General features: G+C 42.9%; 1 protein-coding gene across 2 annotated transcripts in view; it reads right to left on the reverse strand.

The window, feature by feature from the left end:
• RAPGEF5 (Rap guanine nucleotide exchange factor 5) overlaps nucleotides 1-24,022 on the reverse strand; it is a 183,732-nt gene that overhangs the window by 58,995 nt on the left and 100,715 nt on the right. The window contains exons 7-8 of one of the 2 annotated variants that reach the window (XM_040260647.1): nucleotides 14,672-14,787; nucleotides 14,114-14,202 (exon numbers count right to left, since the gene is read on the reverse strand). In XM_040260647.1, coding sequence (XP_040116581.1) covers nucleotides 14,114-14,202; nucleotides 14,672-14,787 — 205 coding nt within the window. Of the gene's footprint in view, nucleotides 1-14,113; nucleotides 14,203-14,671; nucleotides 14,791-24,022 lie in introns of both variants that reach the window. The other variant, XM_040260648.1, reaches the window with a different exon arrangement.

Consider the following 24,022-nt stretch of genomic DNA (forward strand, 5'->3'; position numbering starts at 1 on the left):
TCAGGGATAGGGGGAAAGGAAATGCAGTAAAGTCACAAAATCCTGGTTTGAGATAGGGGAAAGCACCATAGATAAAGGAACCTAGTCATTTTATGGGCCTTGAATGGCCAGAGATGCCCTTGTGAAGTTGTTTTTCATCTATGTGCCAGCATGCTAGAGTTCCTTTACCCCTACTCAAATACTACTTTGTTTTTATTTTCTAGCAAACACCTGGCAATAGCACACAGCTATAAGAGATCAACCAATTTACTTTTCCAAAGGTAGAAATGATAATCACATAGAAGGATTAAGACAGTCCACAAATTCACAGTGCTTTAAGATATTTTAATGATCACTGCTGCTGCTGCTGCTAAGTTGCTTCAGTCACGTCCGACTCTATGCGACCCCACAGACAGTAGCCCACCAGGCTCCCCCGTCCCTGGGATTCTCCAGGCAAGAACACTGGAGTGGATCGCCATTTCCTTCTCTAATGCCCGAAACTGAAAAGTGAAAGTGAAAGTGAAGTCGTGGCTGACTCTTAGCGACCCCATGGACTGCAGCCCACCAGGCTCCTCCGCCCATGGGATTTTCCAGGCAAGAACATATTTATATTTTTAAAAATTGAAATGTAAAGACAGAAAGGAAAACAATTTTTTTAAAAGGTCAAATCATAAAACTCCTTTTCTTCTACATAAACTCTCTGTATTAGACATTATAGATACTGGAGATCATTCAGTTCAGTTCAGTCGCTCAGTCGTGTCCGACTCTTTGCGACCCCATGAATCGCAGCACGCCAGGCCTCCCTGTCCATCACCATCTCCTGGAGTTCACTCAGACTCACATCCACCGAGTCCGTGATGCCATCCAGCCATCTCATCCTCGGTCGTCCCCTTCTCCTCCTGCCCCTAGTCCCTCCCAGCATCAGTCTTTTCCAATGAGTGAACTCTTCCCATGAGGTGGCCAAAGTACTGGAGTTTCAGCTTTAACATCATTCCTTCCAAAGAAATCCCAGGGTTGATCTCCTTCAGAATGGACTGGTTGGCTCTCCTTACAGTCCAAGGGACTCTCAAGAGTCTTCTCCAACACCACAGTTCAAAAGCATCAATTCTTCAGCGCTCAGCTTTCTTCACAGTCCAACTCTCACATCCATACATGACCACAGGAAAAACCATAGCCTTGACTAGACGGACCTTAGTCGGCAAAGTAATGTCTCTGCTTTTGAATATGCTGTCTAGGTTGGTCATAACTTTTCTTCCAAGGAGTAAGCGTCTTTTAATTTCATGGCTGCAGTCACCATCTGCAGTGATTTTGGAGCCCAAAAAAATAAAGTCTGACACTGTTTCTACTGTTTCCCCATCTATTTCCCATGAAGTGATGGGACCAGATGCCATGATCTTCGTTTTCTGACTGGAAATCATTAGTCATGTTAAATCGTGTTCACTCTTTCCTAAAGCAGAACTGACTTGCATGTCAATGTCTTGGCTGTCCCTCACCTCAGTTATCACCTATCAGTCCAACGTCTGGGTAAACAGGCCATTAAACATGTATCAACTGCCACTGGGCAAAGTATTTTTGCCTTTTGGCTAAAGGAACTCATACATATTCCCTGTCTCAAATGCTTCTAATAATAAGTCAGTTTTGTTTTGTTTTAAAGTAAATGTACTACTCATAAGCCTAAGAACATTCTTAAGTTTTTCTGTTAGCATGATTCACGGTGGTTTGATCCACACAGATATGCAATGGGCACATATGAGTTCTGAAATATCACCAAAAATACAATAATATATAAAATGGTATACTATAGCCTACTCTGAGAAGAATAATTTTAATTTGTGCTATTGTTTAAAAAACTTCTTCAAAGCCTTATGACATGAACTACTTCTTTGTATATGTTAAGTTTAATTACAAAAAATATTTCTCATAACTAGTAGGGAGAATTTTGGAGTGAAGAATTCTCAATTATGAAGTCAGTGGTTCAAATTACACAAGAGAAAGGTACTTATAGTTGAATAAGCCCTGAGAACTAAGAATATATGAGATTATGATTAATGCATAGCAGAGGGAACTATATTCAATATACGTGATAAACTACAATGGAAAAGAATGTAAAAAAATAATGTCTTTATGTATATAACTGAATCACTTTGCTGTATAGCAGAAATTGGCACAACATTATAACTCAACTATACTTCAATTAAAAAAAAAGAATACATGAGATTAGTGTAAATACTCAGCTATAGAGAAAAATATAAGACAATCTTTATACACTTTAAAAAAGGGTTTACATGGCACTTTAAATTACAATATGTTTATATTATTTTGAAAGGACAGAAACATATAGGGACACTGGAGCAAAGAGCTGGAAGGAATCACACCTCTAGCTGATTTCAGATGGGCCTTACCAGCTCTAGAGTGCATTTCTTTATTTCTATTTTCACATGAGAGAGAAGTATATGGATATTTGTGTACATCACTGTTCGAGATTTTCTGTTACATGCAGCCACGCCTAATCACAAAAAATATATATGCACAGAAAATTTTCAGGAACTCAAATATAGTATCAATAATGTGGTCTCGTTCTCAAGTTTCTCAACTATCATAAGCAGGAAAAGTACATTTAAAGAGAGATGAGTGTTGTGAATTTACCCTAATCTCACTATTGTGTATTTCTAGAATGTGCTGATAAAGAAATATTTGCCTTGCATGTTTTTGATTTCCTTTTAAAAGAACCAACAACCTCCCCCAGAATACGGTCAAATAGTGTAAACTGTCATAATAATTCTGAGATATGCACTCACAATATGCCAATCAGCAATGGCAGAATTTGAGCCTAATAAAATCTTTCTATAAAAGTCATCAGTGGTGAATGAAAATGGCTTTGCAATGCCTTCAAATTCAGACCAAACCGAACTAAGACACAGGAGGTCACATTTTACATGTTCAACTCCAGGGAAAAGAGCTAAAATTAGGATGAAAATATCTCCACCCTGTTCTCTCTGTTCTTTTTTTTTTTTTTTCCTTAACAAAACACACGACACTGGATTTACAATATCTATAAGCCTGCTACACAAAAACAAAATACGTGCTATCAAGCAAAACAGGAAGAAAATTCTGTGTGTGCGGAGAGGGGGACTAACTTGCTCTAAGTACTATGTAAATCTTTCTTTATAACAAGACTATTTAGGGCACAGAAAGAGATGTAGAAGGAAAATACCAGATGCTTTAATATTAAAACTACTATCTATCACCAGTGCTGATATAAACACCACTCACCTAAACTCCTGTTCATTTTTAGACTGAGCATTTAAGTGGAAATATCCTACCAGGCACGAGATGGGCAATTTTAACTTCTGCTTTTCATCTTCACACTAAGTGAAGCTCATTTATAGGATTAAAAGATTTAAAAATTAGAAGGTTCATCAAGTATCCTGTATGCTGAAAACAGACAAGAAGGATAAGTGTGAAGCAGAAAAGGATATAGCATTGCTCTGAAAGTAATTTTCTGCCACTATTTAGATTACAACAAGATATTCTGGGTATTACAACAAGACATTTTAGTTTTCCACACTTTCTGTTCACCCATACCTACCAATTCTGTCTCATTTCATATTTATTTCTGGGATTTGGGGGAAGGACTGACAGCCAAACAGCAGCCTTAAGTACAAGGCAAAAAAGCAGCAAACAGAATGAAAAGAATGGTTTCGATTGTAGAGCAAGAAAGCCCCAAGGGCAGAAAATGAGGATAATGGGAAATGGGAGGGGAAGGTTATAATGAGAAAGACTGCAGAGAGAAATGAGGAAAAGCTCAATTATAGGTGTGTTAAAGACAAAAATTCTCTCACTTGAAGAATATCCCTCTTAGACATGTGCTTGTCAATTACAACAATTCTGTGGCTTTGTACACTTTACCTAAAGCCGTAATTTGATAGAAACACGCTGTGAGAGACTTTAACATGCGGTGATTATAATCAACAGACTGCCATTCACTAGCATTCCTTCCTGACACTTGTAAGACTATCTGAAATACACACTCTTGTGCAGAAAAATCACTTCTTCCTCCATTTTTCCGACAAGACCCTAAGATTTTTGACTGAGGACAATGTCACAGCATTTAAAAATACGGACAAGATCATTTGATGATCTCACATTAATTCCATCAAGAGTAAAGATGACACACAAGATCTCTGAGGGAGAGAAGGGAACAGAGGGAGAGAGAAGAGAGTTGTTTTTAATCCACTGAATTGCTTTAAACACAGTCTCGAGTAATTTCATTTGCTGATGTTAACATTAAAACTATGGTTCTGCTAAAATTAAACACACTTTTGAGACAGTATCACATCTCCAGAAATTTTAGAATCTGCTGCTCCAAAAATACCTGACTCATATCACACATTTAAACAAGTTTCTGGAAATACAGCTGGACGCTCACAAAATCACAAGTGTTTCTACTAAAGTACAATATTAAGTGTGCCAATATACCCCAAATTCACTGAGAAAATACGGTCATTTTTAAAACTTTAAGACTTGAGAAAAGCATTTTCTTTTTAAGGAAACAAAAATTCATTTTCCTTTTAAAAAGAACTCCCCCCCCCCAAAAGTTTATTAAGAACAAAAATCAGCACAAATTAACTGAGAAACTGTGCTACAGAGATTATAGATTATAGAACTGTAAATAGAAAAACAGAAGTAGCAGCTTTTGTTTTTAAAAGATATATATTAGGGAGACAAAATATAAAGGGAAATCTAAACAAAGCTTTTCTCAAACGCATCTTTATAAGAAAAACTACAAGTAATACTGGATTTGTGTTTAAAAAGCAACTTTCACCCTGTGTCAAAGAGACTATACAGATATAAGTCAATATCTTATTCACATGATTATAAAACCAAAGATATTCTATATACTTCGTGACTTATCAGAGAGGGCCTTTAGGCTTTATATTTTAAAATGGTAATTTTATATATTTTGATTATTTGAAATTTGGTAATTTATGCACATATGTATGGCAACTCTCAGTGTACCAGAGTATTTTATTATTTGTAATAATTTATCCACTAGCCATTCTAGGAAATTAGAATTTACTGAACTACAAAGAAGAAATACCTAAGGTTCCCCACAGCTGTCTATCAAAAGATATGAGCACCAAATTGAGCGTCTGAGGCAGAGGGAAAGCAAAGAAAATGGAAATAAGGGGAATAAAACAAATAAAATGTGCAAAGGTGAATCAAGGAGGAACTCCATTCATTTCTAAGTCTTTTGCTCTGGCTACACTTTACAAAGGGAAACCCTGGTGGTTTGGGGGGTTGAGGACATGCCACCAGGACAGACTTCACAGAAATAAGCAATCACATGTGTATTTCGTTTAGAACATGCAAAGGAAACTTACAAAGATCCTCTACCTCACTTCCTGTGTCCAGGACCTAGCCTTCACGATAACCCATCATAAAGTTATTGATATTTTCCTTAAAATATCAAAGAAGTATTCAAAGAAGAAAGTCCAAAAACTCATGTTTAGATGCACAAGTTTTTCAAAATCCTGATAGTCAGGAGACTAAAGGTCTACTTTCTAAGGTAATTCTTGCCCCTTGTATGCTTCATTGTCCATTTCCTATCTTCAGATCCTCCTTAAATTAATTTCCCACAGCCCTACAATCCTTTAGCTTGTTTCTATGTGCTCTAGACTTATACTTGTCCTGGAAGAGTATTTTATTATTTGTAATAATTTATCCACTAGCCATTCTAGGAAATTAGAATTTACTGAACTACAAAGAAGAAATACCTAAGGTTCCCCACAGTGGTTCAAACACAAAAATGATGTAATTTTTAAAAATGTATTCCACTGATCCAATGTGTTCTAAACAGGAATAGCTTCCCTGAAAAGTAGGCTGTATTTCTGCTTATATCCTTTTCCAATAAACATCTCCTTTTCCCATTGCTCATGTTGTAATGAAAACTTCCACATTTCCATTATTAATCAGCCTACATTAATGACCTTATGCTTCAGCTCTGTCTCGCTTCATTTCACCTTGCTTCATTGCCAACAGGAGTATTAATTAACCCACAATCTACTGGCAGTGTAAAAGCATCAATTCCCTTGTTACTATTCATAATATCACTTGCTCAAAGGTGGTGTGAATAGATGAGTTCAGAAGATGAACACCTCAAACAAAATTCAGTTAAAATCTGATTTTTAATCATTTCTCATGTGAGTGGTCTCATGCAGCATCAGCTGATAATTAGGACCTCTTCCCTCACACCCTGTCTTGTGTAACCTTCTGGAAGCAGTCAGCCAATGCGGCAGCCACTTTGCTCACAGCTGGAGACCAAGAAGCAAGTCTTTGTGCTGGAGAGTAGTTCTCCCTAAAGTGACTACTAAAATGCTTGATTTGAGGTTTATAGCTAGAGGTGAATGGTAGATTTTTTTCCTTCAATTCTGCCTTTTACCCATGATTCTAGTAACTAGACAGAAAAGATGTCTGAGATAAAGCTACGAACACAGCTGGGTTCATTTCCAGATTCAAATGATCCCTCTGGCTCTGAAGCACCTTAGTCAACTTCTTCTGCCTTAGTGTCTCTGTCCATTAGCTGGAGATGATCACCCTATACAAGCATCATTTCAAGGGAGCAGACGTTTGGATGAATGGAGTGGTGTCAAAACCTGACTCTCAGAATTGGAGGGGGCCTCAGACGTCATGTGATCTAAGTTCTTTGCTTTCATAAATGAGGCAACCAAGAAAGAAATTTCTACACAATTCTAATTATCCTGTCACTTTGTCAATATTAACTTATAAAGTCTTCCAATACTTCGACTGCAATCAGCAAAAACAATACGTTCTCCATGTTAGCAATTAGGAGAGAAGCGAAGGGAACTGCCAAGAAACCAAACCAAATGCACAAAGATTACAGAGCAGAACAGAAACCAGACGCTTATATGAGCACTTTTATTCCTAGTGCTCTCTCGACGGCACTTTCGGGATTTTCACTGTCACTGTGGATTGCTGTTTCAAGCCTTCACTTTATTTGGAAAAACAAGCCTCTGCTGAACAGTGGGTCTCTCATCTGCATCTGAGGCACACCCAGGGCAGCTGGAGTCAGGGCTAATGAATTTCTTCAGTCTTTCGTTGATTTTTTTCATTAGCATGTATGCAAACAGAATTAACCTAATATTTAAAATTGACAGCTCCATAAAGCTGAAAAAGACCTCAAGTGGCAACCTAGTCCAGTTATGAGTCTCTGAGAAAGTTATTTGCACAGGTCAGGAAGGTAAACGGCTGATACCAAGCAACTACAGGGACACAAAGCCTACAACTTCTAGCTGAAGCAAGTACCATCCGGGGATATCCATGCCTACGTCAAATTCCTTTTATGTCTTGTTATCTATTTATTTTTTCAACTATTTCCTTCAGTTCTGAACTTTGCTGAATAGGACCAGAAGCTTCATGTTAATTCTCTATACTACTTTGGATATGCTAAAATATACCTTCTTTATCTTTAAAGAAATATAGATACAGTTCTCCCACACTAGTGCCTGTAATGAGATTGGTTATTTAGCACCCATTCATTTCACATCCACTGGTTCCCACTTTGGTTTTGGCTGACTCTCCCCATTAAAATGTAAGCCCCACAGAGGAGATGGAGTATTCTGTTTATAGCTGTGTCCCCATGGCTACAACAGTGCCTACATAATAGTAGAGGCCAAAGATAATCGTGGAAGGAAGGAATTAAAATTTTCTTTGGCATTCGTCCCATGTATATTGGCTTCCCTAATAGCTCAGTTGGTAAAGACTCTGCCTGCAATGCAGGAGACCCCAGTTCAGTTCCTCGGTTGGGAAGATCTGCTGGAGAAGAGATAGGCTATCCACTCCAAAGTTGGGCTTCCCTGGTGGCTCAGCTGGTAGAGAATCTGCCTGCAATGCAGGAGACCTGGGTTCGATCCCTGGGTTGGAAAGATCCCCTGGATAAGGGAAAGGCTACCCACTCTAGTATTCTGGCCTAGAGAATTCCATGGACTATACAGTCGCAAAGAGTCAGACACGACTGAGCAACTTTCACTTTCACATGTATATATAAACTGGACACTCAAAAATACACTGTTGTATTTTATTACAGGAGCAGTGTGTAAAGTTAAAAGTAGAGGAATTACAGAAGGAGAGCTAGTCTGAGAGCCAGGATGCAGCACATTTCATCACCAGGGGGAAAACCCACTGCTTTTCTCTGGCAAAAGATTGTTTCTGAACAACCCAAAGTGGCCTGGTAATAAAACTCTCTGCAAATGTATTTTACTAGCTGGTGATAAATCAAAGCTGTTCTTTGTAAACGTTATAACATAATTTCTGAAAGGAACTTAAGTTTCCCACTGGACCAGGTTCTACACAAATATGCTTAAATCATCACCAGATAGGGCCACTGAGCCTTGAATTCCAAGTCTGTTACCCCTCAACATTCTAACTGCTCTCTGAGTGAGGCTGAAGAAATACAGCAGGAAGACAAGAGCAACAAGAAGTCAGGACAAATGACCTAAGTCCTTGCGCATGCCTAAGTGATGGTGAGGTAAGCACAAAATGACTGTGAGGTTCTGACAGGTGTCTACATGAACACTAGGGGCTCCAAATCTAGACTTCCACGGTTCTGTGACATATTTTGAAAGGAAAGGGTTGATATAAATCTCTTTGGACCAAAGCATTTTAGTGATGAAAGACACTTCAGAAATCACTTCATGTATAACTAACTGCTCAAGGTCTCAGGCTGGCTTACTAATCAAGTCCAGAACCAGGAACCAACACTTCGAATCTCATCTGAGTACCCCTTCTACTCTGCTGGCTGCATATTCTTCCTCAGAACGTCGCTTCTTACAGAAGTAAACATTCTCAGCTGTGAGACTGAAGGACCACCCAGAGATGGCAAAAATCCAAATGGGTTTTGCTCCCTATACCACCACCTCCTCATTTCAAGAATTGAGAGCAAAGAGCTGTGTGACCAGCAAGCCTGTTTCCCTGGATTATCTCCTCTTTCCAAAACTGTTTTAGAGGCTGGACCAACAATGCAGGGTTGTGATTCTGAACCTCTCAGGCTGCAGAGGTTCTGGGGTAGGAAACAGTGGATACGAGGCCAGATATGAGCCCAGGAGAGGGAGTGGGGAGGGCGGTGGAGGAAAGTGGAAATGATCCCCTCTAGCTCCCAGGGGCAAATATATAACTATTCGACGCTTGGAATTTGTCTTTGAAGAAAGTGGGGAGACAAAGTCATCATCCTAGCTCTGTGGCTCTCAGACCTGATACGCACAGCATCACCTGTGGAGCTTTCAAAGACCATAAGACCTAGTCTCAACTTAGGTCAACTGAATCAGCATCTCTGGGGTGGGACTCAGATATAGGTATTTTGAAAAATGCCCCATGTGCTGCTAATGAGGCAGCCACAGATAAGATCTATAATTGGTCTATGACGTGTCACATGAAACCACAAAAATAAAAAGACAAATCCAAGATAATGTTACACACATTTAACTGCATAAAACCATGGGGAGCCTCCCAACCATCTAAAAGCTCTGTGCCAGCCCCCAAAGTTCTAGTCCTGCACAGCCATGCGGGCACAGGCTTAAAAAGATCTTGTCACCTGCAAAAGAAAGCCTGGAACAGAAGGACCAAACAGCTTTTCAGAAATCCTAAAACATAAGGAAATTAAGGAAGAAGTTCACCTAAATTGTCTTCTGCATTTCCAACGATCAGGAAAAAAGGCATTCTTAATTTTCCTTTGAAAAAAGTATGTATCATGTATTCAGGACAGGCTTGCTGTTGGCAGGGGGAAGAAGGTAAAAAGTCAGTGAAAAACTGTCATGCCTGTTCTAGCTCTACTCAAGGTCCCATCAATGCAGTGCTCCAAAAACACTACTAAGCTGGAGATGGAGAGCAGCTGTGGCACCCCATCAATGAAGTGAGTCACTCCTGTGATATAACCCAGGTGTTAACTTTCACAGAGGTGGTGGCCTCACTATACAGGTAAGGGACTCACTTTCTCCATGACGTAAGGAGCCTCATAGATGCTACTGAAAGCACACCCACTCGCACAGACTAAACTGTGGTCAGCACACATTGAGTACACGATATCCTGAATGGTAACCACATGAAGTAGGAACAGCCATACCTGGAAGAAAGCAGGTCAAGCCTGGTAAGCATTGGCTGATAGGCTTTACCTGTTTCCACTATCCTAGTCTCTGTTTTTCTTGAAAACCTGTTATCACAAGCATATCTGCTTTGAAAAGATGAAAAAAAAAAAACAAACCCTAAGACACAGAAGAAACAGGGCAGCAAATAATGTCCTTTGCTCATGTTTCCCCTAAAGTAGACTCATTGTAATGCAGATGTAGGAAAAAAAAAATCAGTAAGAAGGATTTTCTCTGTGTCATCCATCTGATACACAGTGTGTCGCCCCCATCTGCCCCACTTTGAAACAGAAATCGTTATTCATAACAGAAGCATCTTGCATGCTTTCCAGAGAGGGGAAGGGGTTAAATAGGAGCAGGCACCACTGCGGACCAGGGCAGTGGTACAGACTTAGACCTCCATCCCCCCAGCTCCTCCACACACAACTGGTTTTCTTGCTTCTTGCCTTCCATGTAATTCTCCTGGGCTGGAAATGCCCAGTGATATCTGTCCTATTTCTGGGAAGATGGAAGACAGAGCTGCTTGATTTTCTTCTAACATTCCAAATGCTTCAAGTCAGAACCTGAACCTTGAAAGAAAAGGAAATCTTTGCAAACAGCTTCAGTCTTTGCATGTTCACCAACAGATATCCAGTTACCAGACTCAAATAGTTTTTCAATTTTAAACAATGAAGGATTATGCATTCATTCATTCATTCATTCCAGAGATAATCAAAGGATGGGTTTTTGTGCCTGGTGCTACCAGAGAGGAAAGGTAGGCACACAGAAGATTATGATACGAAAATAAGCATAGTAAGTGTCGTGCGGGTCAAATCATTTAGGAAAATCATCAGTAGGTTGCTTGTAAACATCTCCAATATTTTTTGCTTTTAAAACTCAGTTTGATATGGTGATAGAATACTATATGAATTGTTGTTTTCTATTCTATTCTTAATTCAGGTAATAACAAAAATACACGATCTCATATTTCTATTCCACTCATTTAAGTAAACTTTTTTTCCTGCTTGCATCTTAATATCAATTAGCAATCACTTGAACCTGTCCTTTCTGAGTATAGGTCTCTTCTATTGGGCTGTGCACCCATACTTTAACAATCAAGTGACTTTTGTGGCAAAGAGATGGGGAATAACTTGCATCTCTTGCTTGGTTAACTTCCCCAGCCTCTGGCAGGTACAGGAATGTAAGAATTAAGATCAGGCTCATCCCAACCAGAACCATTTATTTCCTCCCACGTACCTTTCTCCCTCACTGCCACTGGGGCCATGTGGACGACCACCATATGGCTCCACCCGGCTCCATATGGCTCCAGCTCCCTAAAAGGGGCGCTCAAGAGCATAAAAACACTGCTGTATACTTTTATTGCAGCCCCTTCTCATTTTCCTCCATCTGTCTTCCATATGTTTACGAGACTCTATTAGACCCCTGAATACATAGGCCTTTTATAATGAGGGTTGCCAGCCTGAACAAGATAAAGAACTGAAATTCACCTCTATCAGTGAGAAGGGGCCTCAGCTACTTTAAAACATGTGATTCATTTGGTATTCAAACTAGAACAAAGTCATAATCACTTTTCTTCCATTTTTACATGAAACTGATCTTATATTTATGAGATTTCTTTTAGTTTTATCAACAAAAGCCATATACGGGTCTTTCTGTTGTATTTTCTCCAAGTGCTGTTCATGATGTTTGGAAGAACTGTGTGTGACTTCTACTTAGGTGTCCCTATGATATTACACATCCATCTCTCTCTAAAGTTGATTTTTTCGTTTTCATAGAACTCTCCTTTGATCAGAAGAAGTATTGTTACCATTTTCCCCTCAGGTGTCTCTGCAAACACATGTGTTTGTGTCCCCTGCAAATGCTAAGGAAATGAGTAGGAGTGAGGAGAGGCTGACCCAGCAGGACTGAGGCCACTCCACTGAGACCTGGTCCTCTCTGCTTTGCTCAGCACCTGGCAGGAGTGACACATGAGACCCCAGTGTTGGTATAACCTAAACAACAACCTGGGACTAACAGTCCCAACACACCAGCTACAACACCATTTCCCAACAGGAGGCGACTGCTGGCATTACTAAGAGGGATCAGGGTGATTTTTCATTCCCAATATTAAGTATGGGAGCTTGTTAGTAGGCACTAGGACTTCCCCGGAGGCTCAGTGATAAAGGATCTGTCTGCCAATCCAATAGACACTGGTTCAATCCCTGCATCAGCAAGATGCCCCGCAGGAGGAAATGCAACCCACTCCAGTATTCTTGCCTGGGAAATCCCATGGACCGCGGAGCCTAGCAGGCTACAGTCCATGGGTTTCCAAGAGTCGGACACGACTGAGCGACTAAACAACAACAAGAAGGCACAAAAAACTAATGACAGTGAGAACAAAAGAAAAAAAGAAACCAAGTAGGCCCAGTACTGACTTCGGTAATCTCTACTCTTATTTATACAACTTAGACATAAAGTCCTGTGCTATAGAATAGAACTGTAGTGCTATTAAGAACAAGCCACTGAATCTCCCAACCTGGTACCCATGTTCAAAGGTGTCTTCATGGCAGATAACCTGTCTGTAATCAAGTCCAAACCACCTGTGTAAAGCGGTCTGGTAATCGGTACACAGAAAATTATGGCCAGTTCCACAATGACCACCTCTGATGAAGCAGAAGTTGCAACATTACTCAAATGTGCAAAATATTAATAGGCAGACAAGCAAAAACCACCCAGCAAATACCACAAGAATACATTTTTCTTTTCGCCTGTGTATAAATGACTACTGCTATTTTTTTCCCCAAACATACATAAGGCAAAGTAAAGTTTTCATTTGAATTGTGAGATCAAACAATAACACTATCGGTAGGATGCGTGATGGAGTCATTCTGCCTTTTTAAAAACTCGATTGCATATTTCACATATCTTTGTTCCTCTTAATGTCCTTCATAATGCAGCACAGATCAGTTAAGTTCAGACAAAACTGCTAGGACCCAAGGAAATCCTTGTTCTCACCTGAGCTATCCCCTCAAAATCCTTCTTGCGTGGGAAAAACTTAAGGAGTTATCAGTACAAAGTATTGTACCAATACAATTGCCAAGTGCCTTTTACTTATGCAGTCCACGTATTGGAAACTGTGGTCCTGACAGGTGCTATGGCGGCAGCAAAAAGTGCATTTTAGTCAGGGGATCAAGTCACAGAATTCAGGCTAAAGTCAGAGGCCTATTCATTGGGATAACTGCTCCAGGCTGAAACAAATCACAATCCTGGTTAAAAGAATCCAGCATTGCCCTGTGTGATGAAGGAAATTTAGGTAGATCATGCAGGGATAGCATTTCCAGAAGTGCAAGGGTGAAAAAGCTAAGCAGGTATTTTGCCTGCGGATTAAATAGAAGGACAAGGAACCTGACCAAGAAGACTTCAGTGAATTATCATTTCTAGTCTGAGAAGATATGAGTCTCAAATTCTGCACAGTAGGGCTTGCTCTGAGCAGTTTGTGAAACACTTGGAAAAACGCACAAGTTGCTGCTAAGCTTCTAGTTGCTGAATAGTTGCATTAATTGTTGACATTTTGGCAGGGAGCCTCCTCCTGCCAGCTCAGTGCTTCCAACGGGCTAGGTAAATGCTTACCGGTAACCCCCATCTCCCTGGTAATCCTTCCCACTGAACACTGGCTACTGGATGCTGGCCTCTTGTCAACTGCCTTTAGGTGAGATTTGGTAAAAAAAAAAAATTGCCAGGAAAACAAGAATACATGCCTTCCTATCATTTTCTTTGTACAGCCACTTACCAGGCGGCTGCTGGGATCTCCATGCGTCCATTTACTGGATTTAAACAAAACGGCAGGAGGCTAAGGGGGAGGCGCACAAAGGTCTGCAGGCTCAGCCGCCCCCCACCCCCGCTTTGCTGCTTTGGCTAGGGAGGGAGCCTTGCCCCTCGGGAAACTGATAACGGCAGCCGTGAGTCTGGAAGAAGCGGGAGACACTCCCGTGCCTTACCTGTTTCTTTGTCCTGGACTTCTTCCAGGTGCAAGTCATTCAAAAGGTGCTCCAAGATCTTCTCTGGGGTCCCGGACACGACCACGTATCTGTCAGAGAGCAGAGAGTCCACCGAGTCCTCCTCAGTGGAGGACTGTGAGCGGCTGCTCCACTCCTCGTCCTCATCCTCCTCATCAATGTATTTGAAATAAGGCACATCAAAGGTGGGCAGGGGCAGCTCTCGGTCTGCCAGTGCGGCAGCGGCGGGATCCTTTCTTTCTAAGTGAGGGTCAAAGACCCTCAGCCGGGAGCTGCCCATTGTGCACGACCACTAACAAAGGCATCCCCTAGACGCTCAGAGATCTTGCCACCTCTGTCCTTTCGCTGGGAACCGAGTCCATCTGGCTGCTAGGAGCTCTGCAGTCAGCTAGAACGCTAGCTAGCTCGCTCAAGAGGCGGAGAAAAAAAGGGAGGGAGGGAGGGAAGAGGAGGCAGAGAGAGCGAGTGAGATGGAGCGGGAGAAGGGGAGGCAGGCAGGGAAAGGAAACAGAAGCGAGGGGCTCCGGTGAAAACTCTCACCTCCAATCGCTCTCGGCGCTCCCCGCCTGGGGGGCTGGGCCACAGCTCTGCACTTTCTTCAGCACCAGGACATTCTGGTCCTGCTCTTTCACCTCAACCGTCGTCACTTCATCATCCTGCTTTAATTGCCGACAGGAGTGATGGATGGAAGAAGGAAAAAGGGAGAGAAGATTAAAAGGCAAAAAAAAAAGCTAACAAAAGCTGCAATCTCTCAAGTTGCTTTCCCTGGTTACTGCTTCCTAAACAGTCACTATATTAAAATTGGAAAACCATACAAAACACTAAAACAATGATCAAGCCATATTAAGTAGATGCAATGGCTATGTATTGTCATTTACATCACAGTCTTACTTTAAAAGGTGGGCAAAAAACTACTCATTCTATTATTCAGTTCATGCCCCTGCCCACCCAAATTTGAGATGGCCTTCACATTTATCATGTACTTGTTTTGCAAAAAATGGATCCTCTAGTTAGAATCTCATCTGGGCTGAAATTCGGGTGTCATGGGTGAGTGTACTGACTTTCTTCACCTCGATCACTTTTAACGCGGACAGAAGGCCAAACAATCACTCATTTCTGCACACACAGCTTCCACAGCCAGAGCCCAGCGTGGCCCGCTGACGAGGCTCTGTTGGAGTCAGGCTCACTGCTGACCCAGCAGTGTGGAGCTGCCCCGAGTGATGAATCAGAGTGTGGAGTGTGAAATTCTGATTGGCAACATCCAGCCAGAGGAAATTGTGGTGGGGAGGGGGGCACGGGGTATGTGAGAGACACACATGAGAAAATTTAACTTCTGTATCTCCAAGGAGAGAGCAAAAGATTGATGCAAGAAGCTGAGAGCCAACAAGCAACACCTTAAAAATGATGCTACTTCCTTACAAAGGGAAACAAGTCCTAGGTTTCCTGATATGTTTCTATGTTCCTGCTCCTGGCAGAAAACCTACATAATTTAGGTATAAACACATAAAAAGAACATTTTCCCTCAAGTAGATAAAAAGTACTATGTCTCCATGCCTTATTAATCAGTTTTCCACTGATTAACTGGAGATGCCAATGTATTTTACTCATCTTCCATAAGAATAGGAAGGCACTATTCTTGTCATAATTGCCAACCAAGTCAGTGGGAATACTAAGATTTCAACTCCCAATGTTCTCATTTCTAAGAAAATGTAGCAACCTACTCATTCGAGTCCTCCAAGATCTTCTTAAAAATAAAAACTACTAGTCATTCCAAACAGCAATATAATTTTATGATCATGCCTTTTTAATCTCTTAGTAGCAAATAATTTTACTATGTAAAACTGATGTATTACATTTCAGCAAGGTCAGACACACAGTTACTGTGGCAATTAATGCTGGATATTCATTGTTAAAGTCCCCGAGGATGGCAGTGACTCCTATAACATGAATACCAATGTGTAATTGCTATCTTTCATTTCTCCAAGGAGGTTCTTTTGTTATCCATGTGGCTGAAGTGAAATAAGGTGGCTGGAAAGATGAGCATAATATTGACCAAAAAAAAGGTAGGGGGGTGGCAAAATGGAGTCTGGGATACTGAGACACAGAAGCAGATAATTCAGTAAAGAGCAGGTCTGAAAGGACAAAAAGCTTCCTCTGGCTTTCCTCTTGTCATAAGCCAATACTCGTTTTATATGAGCCCACTGTCATTTTGAAGTACATTTTACATTCTACGTGCATGTGATATATGGCATTATTAACTTCCGCAGGCCATGTGCATACATATGGATGGGAAGGGCTTCTCTAATGTCTGTGTAACTAATATGTATTACGGGGCTGTGTACGGAGCAGCTACACTCTGCTGGGCAGGGGACTAGCTGAACCATATTGATGTACTATCAATAGCATCTTATGTCACAGTGGTAGTTTCCATTTTGAAAACCTGTTAAAAAATAAAGAAGCGAAAAGGCAGAAAAATCAATGTATAAAGGGAGATGGAAGTTATCTAAAATTGCCGTGAAAACATAATAACCCTATGTATTATATCTGCTCTCAAGAAGGAAGGTGAAATTAATGCCTCACGTCCAACCCATGCCAAACTGCTCTTCCTGAAAAAGAGCAGAGGTACCAGAGTTGAGGCTCTGGTCATGAAGCTTCATTCTGGTGCTTGCTCAGCTAAGAGTAAAGGTATTCAGTGAGCTAATGACAAGAAATGCATTCAATGACAAATAGTTTGTGAAATGCAAGTAAAGCATTAAAATGCTTAACTTATAGACAAGCATTCAACAGACAGTGGAGGGGGGCGGGTTTCCTGCGGGGAAGGTGTTGTGCCAGCCACTAAGGGGCAAGCAAAGGTGAGGAAGACTGGTGCCCTGCCCTTAGATGACAAGGTAATAGCTCCATAACGCAAGTCTAATGTGGTGAGCTCCGCAAGGTGAGGCCACATGCAAGAGACAAAAGCAAAGGCAGAACTCACGGGATTTGATTGTCAAAGATGACAGATTGAATCCCAGATCTGTGGGTGCCAGAGAATGGAAGTGCCATTAAATGGGGCAAAAAAAGTGGTTCTGCTAAGACGGATGGATCTGGTTTCAGACAACTGATGCTTCAGGACTGACAATACATCGTGCTGTAGGTGTTTAGCAAGCAGTTAGAAATAAAGAGCGGGGCCTCTGTACGAAGGCCAAGGACAGAGACAACTCTGTGAATTATTCCAGCTAGGGAGTGGGCGAGACTGTTAAAGGGAAGCAGGAGAGAAGGGGGATTATGAAGATGCATAAAGGAAGAGAAAACATGGGAAGTAGAGAGGAAAAGAGGGGATCAGAGTCACGAGGAAACTTACTAAAGAGATGATGAAGAAGGGAAACCAAGACGAGCCAGGAGTAGGCAGAGGGCTATGAAAAGCTTATCTGATGTTGTCAAGTTCACGAAGATGAAGAGTCTATGAGAAAGTGATGACAAGACCATGGTTAAGTCCAGGAAAGGGGGGTGTTGAGGTGTGAGTGGACATGGAGGAAGTGCACAGACGCGGAAGACCACCTCAGAATTTCACCAGGAAGGGAAGGAGTCTGGCTGAAGAGGCTGCCTGGCTGGGGAAGTGGGGGTGGGGTGGGGTGATGGAGAAGAGGCGAGACAGGTCAGGAACATGTGTGGAGGGGTGAGGCTACCACAGGCTACCAAGAGTTCCTCCTTTCAGAGAGTATCAGGGCAAGGAAGACAATGGAGGTTTAGGGGGGGCGGGGGGAAAGGCAGGGAAAAGAAGAAAGCTGAGGTAGAACAGATGAGGTGGTTTCCATCATCTTTGCAGAGTGTGAGTTGAGACCCTCTTCTGGGAGGAGGGGATTCACTGGTGGCCCAAAGAGAAAACTGTTGGAAAAATGGCTTTAGGGGTTGCAACAGGGAATAAATTAGTTAAGGAAAAAGCAATTGCCAGACAGCTTTGTGCTGCTGAGGGCAGAAAACACATGTGTATGGTTTTAGGCCTTCCCGCCATGGTGTTCAGAAACCTGAGAGGGGAACAGTGAACGACGACCACCCCTCAACCCCCACCCCGGGGAAGTGATCAGCAATGGAGACAGGAGGCAGGAGAGGAGCTCAGGGCCGTGTCAGCACACACGCACACAGCTCATCACCACATGGCGTCTGTCTCGTGAGTGGAAGGACAGCTGATAAACCAGGGCAGCGTGGAGGGGCTGAGGACAAGTCTTCACAGGAGTGAAGGGGACAGGTAGGCAGGCGAGCAGGTGGAGGCTCTGATCAAGGAGGCTGATCTCTGAAGCAGGGCAATTCAGAGCAGTGAAGACGGGAAGGAGGAGAAGCAGCCCAGACACCTGGAGCTGGCCTGGCATTCGGGCCCGGCCCCACGTTCTCCTGTTAAATGTCAAAGATTCTGCAAAAAGTCAACACTAGAGAAGGTCACTCTGTGCTGTGGTGGGACAAGACAAAAACATGGCCTCTCTGAACAAGATACAGCATAAATGTTGGTCACAGCAGAAAGTAGCAGGAAGCCCAGCTAACTAGTGATGGCTGCTTCTTTCCCAGTGACAGCCTTAGCTTTGCTGCTCCTCCTAGAGATAAGATTTAAGATATCTCACAGTTACCCAGCTGCTTGATCAAAAACAAGGTCCCGCTACTTTAAATCCTCCCCAGAGTCACCAAACACAAACCCAAGTCCTGTAAATCCTTCTAACACCTTCTTGCACTGAGCTGTTGCACAGCTCCCCACAGGACAAGTGCTCCATCCCCAAGCCAAGCAGCAAACCCAACTTGCTCAACTACAACTGAGCTCCCAGTGGTCTCTGGCCAGAGGGCACTGACCATGGATGAGGGTCATTAGATGCTGCCCTGCCATTAGCACGGCGCAGAATGGAGGTGATCACTATCGGAGTTAAGAATAAAATGCATTTATTTCCTTGCCAGTGGGATGAGAAAGTCACACCCAGGAATGTTCCCAAAAGTGATTACAGGCAACAGGGCTCAGAGGATGGGTGAGCTAGGAAGAATGCCTGAACAAGAGGCTCAGACTTCAGGAGAGAAAGGGCTCTGCAGGTGCAACACTGAAGAGGAGGGTGCAGTGGGGAGCAGGGTGTACTACCACCCCATCCCCTGCTTTGGCCCGTGATGCTCAGCGAGAATCCTCTCCTCTCCCTGACACACACTTTAGCTCTCAGGCTCGCAGAAACTAGTTCTTTGCCCTACTCTCTTGAAGGGATGTTGGGAAGAACAATGAACTCCAATGACTGGGCCACATAGATTCTTCACAGCTTTGCCCTTGGGATGTAGTCTGGGATGCAGTCTGGGATGCAATCTGGGATGAGTGGGGAGGTGGGGGAGGAGAGGAAGTGCAAAAATAAACAGGTATCCTCAGCTGAAAGTGGGAGGGGGGTGAGCGCGGAGGGAAAGCTGTGTGATCACAGACTCACACGACCTTCTCAACAGAGTCCATGAGGAATACAAAAACAATGGAGGGTTTTCAGATCTTCCCTGCTCCTCATCTTTGTTCCATTCTTTGGGCAACTAGCTATGATTTCTTTTCTTTTTATGGCTACACTGCTCTCCTGCCTGTGAATTCTCAATGAATGACAGAACCCATATCTTTGACTTACTTTAGATTAAATTCCAAGACCAAGATCAGCATTTATACTTACAAATCCAACTCTTCTTCTTTCATTTATTCACATGAGAGACATTTATTTTTAAGATGAAATACATATAGGGTAATAAAAATATAAAGTCAAGAACTGATGTTCACAGTTTAGCCAGTCTAGGCAGTCCCAAACCAAATCTCTGACTGCATTTATATTTTCACTTATCACTGGCACTAGCAAGAAAAAGTGATTACTAAGGGATTTCTCAGGCCTGCTGAAATTGTCACAAATACTTGGTTGATTTTCTATTATCTCTGATGGGAAACGTTCTTCTCCCAAGTGCTCCCAGAAAGCAGCCACTGATACTCTCCATGGCATCGTGTCCCTGCTACTCTGTGAGCATAAACTTATCTAGGGGTTCATGGATGGGTTTCAGGGACTCAGAGAACCCTCTGAAAGTATACAAGATTTTTTATGTGTAGGCACAGTTTTCCAGACAGAGTTCAGAATTCTAGGTCTCACTGGAGTCTATGAACCCCAAAAGGTACAAATCATTCCATGCAATGAAACTCGTATTATCACATCTAAGGAAGCTTCTTTGACAAATCTCCTGCCAGTAATACTGTCTGTCCAGATGAGATGCTCAAAGAACTCTGTCATGACATCCATCACACCGACCTCTGATTATCAGCTCTTTCTGTGGTCTCCGTGAAATGATGACATCTTGAGGGCAGGGACTGTGACTTCTATTTCTCTTCCTAACACACAGCTCAAGGTCTGGCAAATGACATTAACTTCATAATGGTTTACTGAGCTTGCAAGTTCATGAGCAAGGGAGACAGTGAGCACGTGGATTACCTTTAAAACACAGATTCAATCTCAACAGTCACTCTCCTCCGAGGCTGCCTTGACTCTCTCTCCTCAGTCACCCTTCTATTGTAACACTCATCACATGAGACAACTATGCTTTGAACTTGAGTGTTATATTTGTTCCATCTGTCAAAATTCTATTAGACTAAGCTCCCATGCAACGGACATAGAAGAGACCCTGTAACTAACGCAACCCTGGGAAGGTCTGCACTACACGGTACTGTCCCCCAGTCCAGGGCACAAGGACAGCACGGTGTGGGTAGGAACAGGTCACTCTGGGGGCCCACCTGGAGAAGATGTGGATTTTGCACCCTCTCAGCTCCCCTCCGGCCCCAAGCAGGATCCTCAACACTCCTCCCGTGACCCAGGCTGGCTCCATCATCAGACCTGTGTAAAGCAGGCAGCACAGAGACTGTCCTATGAAGGATACACAGAACCACCTAGCTTGACGCCATGGCATTCAAGAAGTCACACGAGCAGTACAAGATGCAACGCTGTTTTCCCTCAAGTCTGTGAGCACAGTCACTGAAGATGCTAATTTATTCATAGGAAGGCACTTGCTATGGACCAAAGAGTCCTCTCTCCAAAAATTCTATGTTGAAACCTAATCCCCAGCGTGATGGTGTCTGGAGGCAGAGCTTTTAGGTGATTAGGTCCTGAGGGTGGAGACCTCTTGAATGGGATAAGCACCCTTATAAAAGAGGCCCCTGAGCGATCCCTTGACCCTTTGCTGCCCCGTGAGAACAGAGCAAAATGAGAGCTGTCTATGAACCAGAAAGTGGGCTCTCATCATGCATTGAATCTGCTGGTGCCCTGATCTTGGATTTCTCAGCCTCCAGAACTGTGAGAAATAAGTTTCTCCTGTTGGTAAGGCACCCGGTTTGTGGTGCTTTATTACAGCCTGAAAGACCGTGATGCAGTTAGAACCAATGGCTTATTAAGACTCCCTTCATTCCCCACCCTTCTTGGTCGGACTTTCACTCGCCTCACAATGTGCACTTCAAGAATCATATCCTCCAGGTTTTCTGCCCCCTCTACCTCCAGACTGGTGTGGCGGGCCCTTCTCTGGGACCCCACGGTGACACGTGAATCCTTCAGACTCAGTATTTCAAAAAGCACACACTGATGACCTTTTATGTCTCCCTTCTAAAGCATAAGTTCATGTGTGGGCAGGCACTATATCGTCTTCAACACTGCACTTCATAGATATTCGAACATTCAAATGAATCAGTGACTGAACAGATAGAGGAAAGGATAAAAGTGCAATTTTGAGTGGAGGTTTACAGAAGGACAGCATAAGTCTCACAGGCTACATCTCAAATAGTGGATTCTGATGGTGCTAACAGAGTGGATAGTCTGCTGAGAGGTGCTCTTCCTAAGGAAGGGTCACCCAACTACTCGGGCAGTGGATGACACTGGCCCGCCCTCTTCTGCATCTCCATCAGCAGCTGGAAGTCTGGGACACTTAAACAGATACGGGTGACCTGAAAAGAAGAGGTGCGTGCTCGACACACTGGATAGTGATATAGACAGGCAAGAAGTTATGAGATCACAACAACTTGCCCTAATTCAGGATCTTGCTCTGAGAGTCATTAACGTGAAAACCACTAAGGCAGCCCCCAGAGTTGGCCCGTACTTAAGAGGATGGTTAGTCGGTTGGTTTAGTCTGACTCTTGTGAGCTCCTCTGTCCATGGGATTCTCCAGGCAAGAACACTGGAGTGGGTTGCCATTTCCTTCTCCAATTTAAGAGGATACATGGTAAGTACACATGGTGAAGTATAAAGCATCATGTAATCATTAGTTACCAGACCATTACAGAAAGCTAACATAATTTTTTTCTCACAGTGGTAGAAGTTGCAGTTGGAGAACTGAGGAGACAGCACTGCCGTATGGGAGGGATCAAGTCAAGACCAGGCAGATAAATCGATTACATTTGTTGAGGGCTCACCATATACCAGCAAAGCTAGGAGATGAGCGTCCATTATCTTGTCTAAGTGTTAGTTGCTCAGTCATGTCCAACTCTTTGTGATCCCATGGACTGTAGCCCACCAGGCTCCTCTGTCCATGGAATTCTCCAGGCAAGAATACTGGAGTGGGTTGCCATTTTCTTTTCTAGGGGATCTTCCCAACCCAGAGATCGAACCCAGGTCTCTCACACTGCAGGCAGATTCTTTACCGTCCGAGCCACCTTCTTACCCAACCATTACAACAATTCTGGCTTCCCTGGTGGCTTAGATTTTGACAAAGTAACTTGGCCAAGCAAGATCCCAGGGTGAGGGTGTGTGTGCTAAAGCTGAGATTGAGCCCAGGAAAACCCAACAACAGAGCTCTTAACCAGAATCACAGACATCCCTGGAAGATGGTCACTAATACATGTTAGAGAGTACAGCTATGGCAGGGACTAGTTTACCCTGGTGCTGGCAGCCAAAGCAAGCCAATCTGCTCAGTGTGTAAGGCAACAGAGGTGTCTACATCATCCTGAGTTCCAAGAGGAGAAGAGGGTTGACAAGGACTGAACGTGGTCTCAGGACTACAACTACACCAGCTCAGCAAGAGCAAAGTTCAAGACCCAGCAGTGGGGAAATGAAGTGCTGGCAAGAATAGAGTTAAACATGGCAGGGATCGGTTCAATCTGATGCCCACAGAACTTGGGCACCAAAATACCTGAAGACTAAGGTTGGCAGGGCTTCCAGCGCATAAGCTGCCTTGGGCCTGACGGGCTCAAGCACTGGGCAGATATGGAACTGTACACTTTAAAATGGTTACTTTTATGCTATGTGAATCTTATCTCTAACAAAACAAAACAGGGCTGTGAGGAGTCTGTGGGCAGAGGAGTCTGCTGATCAAAGCACATGGGACTCTGCTCCAAGGAGCTACAAGAGGGTCTGGGAAACATGCCCTTTGAGGTAGTGTTCAGGTAGTTGGAATGTCTAAGGAAAAAAAAGATGGAGACAATGAAACCACCGCAGGAGGTTTTCACTTTCTGAGCTACGCTGCCTTGTGGAACAGGATTATTGGTGATGTTGTAGAAAAGTAACCTTCCGTTAATGGATCGTGAGTTGGAGGCAGACTCAAGGTCAATTTTAGGAAATAGAGAGACAAAACGACCTCTTTTTCAAACTGGAGCAGAGTCTGGCAGCAACATTATTGACAAGTGAAGGTCCTTTTTCAGTGAGTAAAGCTGGAGATGATGACCTTCACATTTTCCCCAAATCCTCAGATCCTACAAAATTCGGTTGTCTTGACTTCACTTTTTCCCCAGAAGCCCGAAGTGCTGGTTCCCTATAGAGGAAAGCTGCGTGTGATTTAGTGTTCAGGGAATCTCTCCTCATCTTGCACTATGGAAATTCACACACAGCTGAGCAAACCAAACCATCAGTGCCCGCATCTATTCTTGTACTGTAAATGTGGGTACCGCAGAACCGGAATACTTAT

This window comes from Oryx dammah, unplaced genomic scaffold (genome assembly GCF_014754425.2).
Source record: "Oryx dammah isolate SB20612 unplaced genomic scaffold, SCBI_Odam_1.1 HiC_scaffold_18, whole genome shotgun sequence".
In the NCBI taxonomy this organism is placed as follows: Eukaryota; Metazoa; Chordata; class Mammalia; order Artiodactyla; family Bovidae; genus Oryx; species Oryx dammah.